At 35.5% G+C, this 5678-nt stretch overlaps 1 protein-coding gene across 1 annotated transcript; it reads left to right on the plus strand.

Moving 5' to 3' along the window:
• The first annotated feature begins 1544 nt into the window (after positions 1–1544).
• LOC120345717 (uncharacterized) lies at positions 1545–2773 on the plus strand. The gene is made up of 4 exons (XM_039415261.2): positions 1545–1827; positions 1897–1941; positions 2160–2267; positions 2465–2773. The coding sequence occupies exons 1-4, from the start codon at positions 1545–1547 to the stop codon at positions 2614–2616; spliced, it is 588 nt and encodes a 195-aa protein (XP_039271195.2). The 3' UTR covers positions 2617–2773.
• Positions 2774–5678: the final 2905 nt, after the last annotated feature.

Below are 5678 nucleotides of genomic sequence, written 5' to 3' on the forward strand. Positions count from 1 at the left end.
TCTCGGGCCTATGAAATTGAATACAAGATATTTAAGACAGAAAGACCCAAAATATTTCCTGTTTGGCTTCTGTTTTGGGTATAAACCCTTGATCCGACAATGAACTGTTGAGGTGTATCGGACCACGAGATTCCAGGCATATAATCCGTTTCATAACACCGGTTTTCAACACAGAAAGGGAATAATGGAGTCGGCGGGAGGGCCGATTCTCGCACAGGTGTCCGGGCGCCAAAGCGTCTGGTAGATATTACCATTTCGTGGACGCCTCAATGCCTGGATATAGATATTTTAAAAATTCCGGTTTAGACTGTGCCGTGTTATTGTGAATGCTGTTGGTATTTTATACAAGGTTTACTCCTTCATTGGCACAAGCTCTCAAATGCATTCTAGTTAAACATAATCAGTCAGTTATAATATGGTCTTAACTTTTGTTGTCTTGTCTTGTCGCTCCTATTTTTTATTTTAATATTTTGTACGTTTGACAAACTGATTGTAAGGAATCAAAATATTTGCAAAAAATGATTCGTTGAAAATCGTGAATTGATGTTTTGCGCCTGATTACTGACGTAATAATCTCGATGTTCAAATAAACATGTCTTAACGATATTCCTTTTACATAATAACGAATGTATTAAAATGGCATTTGTTTATGCTCAAAGTCGGTTTCATTCTAACGAAAAGTGGTTTCAGTTGATACGATTTTGCTACATAATATATATTATAAATAGATAGTGATGCGTACGTAATCTTATATACAGGTAAGCAGTTTCGTTTTGACATCTGGGGTTTCTGTTTGGTTATAAAATAGTATATTTAGCAAAACATACATGTAAAAAAAACTGAGTCGTATCGAAAGTATTTATATCATATTCAAGACATCGTAAATCGAAATCCCATTTGCGAATTGCGTCAGACATGGTCGAAAATTCCAAATATTGTAACTCCGGGGGAGGAGAACTTAAACAATGGAAAATTGCTGAAATCTGAATAATATTTTCAAGATATTCTGTTATTGTATTCATGTGTTCACTTCGATGTTGACAATTGTCATGGCCATGCTTGAAGTAGTAAGTTAGATAGATGGTAAAATAACTAATATACCTCACGATTTTTTTAAACATTGTAAGGAATTAGTTACTTCATTGGTGCGGTGAATTCTGTTTGTGAGAATTCGAATATTCTGATACAGCTTCCATTCAAATATCCTTTGTTTGGTAATTTGCAGCTGGGCGATGGCGACGCTACGTCTATGGGAAGATATGTGTATCAATTGATAATCTCTCCCGTCCTCTCATCCTCTTAAAAGAGAACTACAAAACGAGAGATTGGATTGCTTTAAAAAAGAAATCGACTGAAACACCTGCGAGCGCGCCGATAACGAATTGATAAGGGAAAAAATGAGAAATTGGCTATAAATACGAGAACACTGCCGTCTGATCAGTCAAATTGGTTTTGATTTTCTGCTGCTTGTTTCGCACTTCTGTAATACTGTTTGATATACTGGAAACCTTTCTCTTTGCCGTTGAGACTAATTATAATTGAAAATGGGCAAAGCTATTTCTCCAAGACCTGTATCAACTGCTGCCAGCAACGTATGCCTCAATAGGCCATCACCAAAATCAATCAAGATATGTCGTAGAAATGACGAAGAAGAATCTGGCATTTCTGATCTTCTGGCTAAGTTGAAATCCGTCGTTCCGACTGTTTCGGGAACGAATGTTGAAGAACTTAGCTCTTTAGAAATTATGCAACATGCGATCGACTACATCTACGATCTTAGTTCAACTTTATCGGAGGCTGACGAAGATGACAGTTTGGTGTCATCAAGTACTGCATGGACAACGGAACAACAGGCTTATGGCTCTGTTTATTAAATTCATTTCAGTCTACTCCAAGAGGGTAAATTGATCAAACGCCGATTACATAAAGAATGCTATCAAGGTAAGACATTGTTTATTATGAATAACACTCTGAGAAACGTTATCGAGAGTAGAAAACATTTTAGGATTTTTCAATAATCTATATTCTATTGCATTCGGATATTTTTGGATGATAATTTTTGATATAAATATAATCAGAAAAAATAATCTAACTATTCAACGTGCAAGAATAAGTGAGTTTTAAACACATTATTTAATTCATTTCTTCTTATTATTCAGATATGGTACGTTTTGACGCCGACGATCGGGCACAATGTACGCGAGAAGAAGGCGAGTTGAAAATCGACAAGATCCGTGAGGGAAACACGGTGATCAGAGTTTGTCGAGGTACGTACTTGCGTAATATTCTAAACGTACCAAACTAGACTTGAGTAAACTGTTACCTCTTGAGAATTGGTTCTCACCCTTAATGAAAGTTGATGGTGGTTTTGTTAAATAGGTATCCGAGCTTATTGGTCTTCTTTTAATCTAACAATACACTGTAGTCCAAAATAAATAAATTTATATTTTTTTTATTGTTACAGATGTTCAACACCAGATCAAAAGTCATTTACACGAGGCATTCATTGGCGTTCACCTGTATGAAATATCATATTTGACGAGAAGAAAGATTGCTGTGTTTATTCGAACATTGTTTAGTTTTGTTTATCTGATGTTTGTATTAAAATTCCATTGACGCATTTCGCAAGTTTATATGTTCATTCTAGTTGGGATCAACAACGCTTATACATTTCCATGAACTTCAACTACATTCCTTTGTTTCTTATATTTTCATTTTTATATTTGAACTGTATAATTTGTTTTCTTCGCAATAAATTGTATTGAGTCAGTTATTGAGACTATGTTGATTTGATAGGTTGTGAAGTGTTTGCATCAACATCTGTGAAATTGATTTGGTTAACAACAGACCAGAGAGAGACACGCATTTGAACACTAATCCAGACAATTTGACAAATCAAATGCGCTCAGTGGGAATATAGGCACACCACGCTAATGTTAAGACGAGTATGAGCTTCACGTTCAAATTGAAAGAATGGCTTATAAATATATTGATTCAGCACGTTTAACTAGCATTTTAAATAAGAATATGTACTTTTATCAAATACGACATTTTATTTCATAAAATATAAAATAAAAACAGGTACGCAGTATCGTCTCACAATAAATGAACACAGCATGAAAGGCTTGTAAAATCCGTACATCATTTGATGTTGAGATTATAATATAGACCAGCCCCAGGGCGTAGAAAGGCGTCGTAAAACTCGTGCGTTTGCACAAACAAAGTGGTATTGGCCCAGGTGTGAAGCGGCGCCATCCAGTCTGACAGTTTTGTGGTGACACTGTAACACTAACTATTCGTTACCGGACGGTTTCACACTTTCTATAAATGTAACTAGTTCCACTATTAACGCATAAGCGATTTTTCTGTTTTGCTTGCTGCACGGGATCCACGGGGTTAATGAAAGCCGTTTGACGCCAAAGTGGTGAAAGCAAAATCAGGTTAAGTTTTTGTAGCTAAGTAAGTTAAATAAAATAATTGACGCGATGATATCAAATCTGTAATCCACTCATACTAGCCCGAATGATTGATTTTGCGGTCTATCAATTTTGTTTCTTTTATTTTCTTCTCGTCCAAACAGGTAGACCCATTAAACGTCTCATTCAAAGCACGATTTGTTTCTCTTCTCTCCACACAGGTGCGATGGCGCCGACGAGTCTGACCATACTTTGCGATGGTATCTCGCCTCATCATCAGATTGTCCGCACTTTTTGTCTGGCGCATTTCACTAAAATCTGATTTGGTCACGATAACATCAAGCCCAAAAGTTACATATGGGACATGCTTGATCACAAATATGACAACAAAAATCTAACTATATATATCCGTTTGTGTAGAACTATTTCAGTATGAAATAACGCTTTTCTTGACTTATATTTTGATGTCAAGTTTGGTTTTGTTTGCTTTCTTCTATCTACCTAAATCCTTCACCGACTATACTTTGCAGATGTACAATTAACACAAGTCATCGTGTCATACAAGAGAACATAACATTAAAATGCGATATAATATAAAATGGCGATGTCGGATAAACGGTGTACTTATCAACAGTTGCTAGTGTACATTTTTTAGCATTAGCAAATAGTCCATCATAGAAGTACAGTATACTAATTGAGACTAATCATTAGTCTAATGCGAAAACCAAAACCCTTAAACCATTCACTTCTCACCTGCACGTAAGCGCATTTAGTACGGTTATTATGACCGTTAAACAATACGATTAGAAACGAATTAAATGAATTACACGCCACACCTTTGTTAGCAAAAATATTGGGAAATCTTTCTTATTCGATTATAGCAAATTACCGAGAACCCAATTTGACGTATCAAATATTGTTAATACAGCCAACTTGCAGGAATTCTGTGGAGTGGTTGAATATTGTGGTCGTTATCCAAAAATAAACGCCCAAGCTTTTTGCTTCCCAATAAAAGTAGCTAAAAATAATTTGACCCGCTTATCGAAACCAGACCCTCAGCTGGGCGTCAGGTGCTGTCAGGTGAACCTTCTGTTTCATTTTTAAGATCAAATTGATACCACAGCTGCCCTCTGTGGTTAAATTCAACCAAAATTTATTCTGCAAAAATGCCACTGAGTAGAAATAACGAAAGTAGACAAATAGCTACTGTGTATTTGACGTTAAAGTATCTATGCCGTCACAATCACTGACACTAAAAAATCAATCCAAAGCAGTTTTTAACTATCACAAGGGGTTATTTTTTCCGATTAGTTATGTATTTACATCTCTTCTGCTAGGGTGTTATTCGGCCATACAGGCCGTGTTAGATCATAAAACAATATCATTTGGTAATATGGTGGCGCTATCGTTTTAACTGGAATCAAAGAAAATCTGGATTCACAATAATCAGATGGTTTTGAATAGAGTCAAAATTTTAAGTTGTGGAAATAAAGTGTAAATTCCAAATGCCCACAAGTTCAGAAATTTGAGACTGGGGCTAAGTACTTCAAGCTGCGGTGCACTTCAAGTTATATTCTAAGTATTTGGCACTTGATACATTTTTTGTACTGTTTCAAGCACTTTGCTTCATATTTTTTTTTTTGCATTATTTGGGAATTTGCAGAATTAGTTTTTTGTATAGTAACTTATTTTATGGAACGCTCTTTATTTATTAGAAAATTGGGACATTTTGGGTTTAATCACACTATAAAAAAAAAACATTTCTAATGCATGATTGGCTAGCTAAGACCTTTAGCGGAAGTAAGATCGAAAAAAGGAAATATACAAACTCATATAACCGCTTTTAGTTGCAAATATAAAAAAAAACGAGAGAATGAAAATACGATGGAAAACAGAACCGAGAGAAACAAAATAAATAAAAGAAGTGAGACTGCTCGGCGCCATCGCACCTGTGCGGGAGAGCGGCATCACCTGAACGGGATTTTGATTGAAACGAAAAAGCGTTGGTACTTGAGACGATCACCGATTACGTCGGCGCACGTGGAACAACGTTTTGGTTGATTGGGTCCTAATTACCCGAATTAGATCAATTTAAAAGCTAATACATCGATATATATACAGTAAATTCAGTCTTTCGATTTAGATGTAACATTAAAAATTCGGCTTTGTTTCTATATACCATGATGGTGTAATATAGAGAAGTAACATTTAATCATTCATAAAATTATCCTCGGAGAAATGATTTCAAAAGTATTTATAACT

This window comes from Styela clava, chromosome 8 (genome assembly GCF_964204865.1).
Source record: "Styela clava chromosome 8, kaStyClav1.hap1.2, whole genome shotgun sequence".
NCBI classification, from domain to species: Eukaryota; Metazoa; Chordata; class Ascidiacea; order Stolidobranchia; family Styelidae; genus Styela; species Styela clava.

Coding starts and splice junctions, on each gene's coding strand:
- LOC120345717 (XM_039415261.2), top strand. CDS start 1,545: ATGGGCAAAGCTATTTCTCCAAGACCTGTATCAACTGCTGCCAGCAAC. Junction 1,942..2,159: donor ACATAAAGAATGCTATCAAG/GTAAGACATTGT, acceptor CTTATTATTCAG/ATATGGTACGTTTTGACGCC. Junction 2,268..2,464: donor GGTGATCAGAGTTTGTCGAG/GTACGTACTTGC, acceptor TTATTGTTACAG/ATGTTCAACACCAGATCAAA.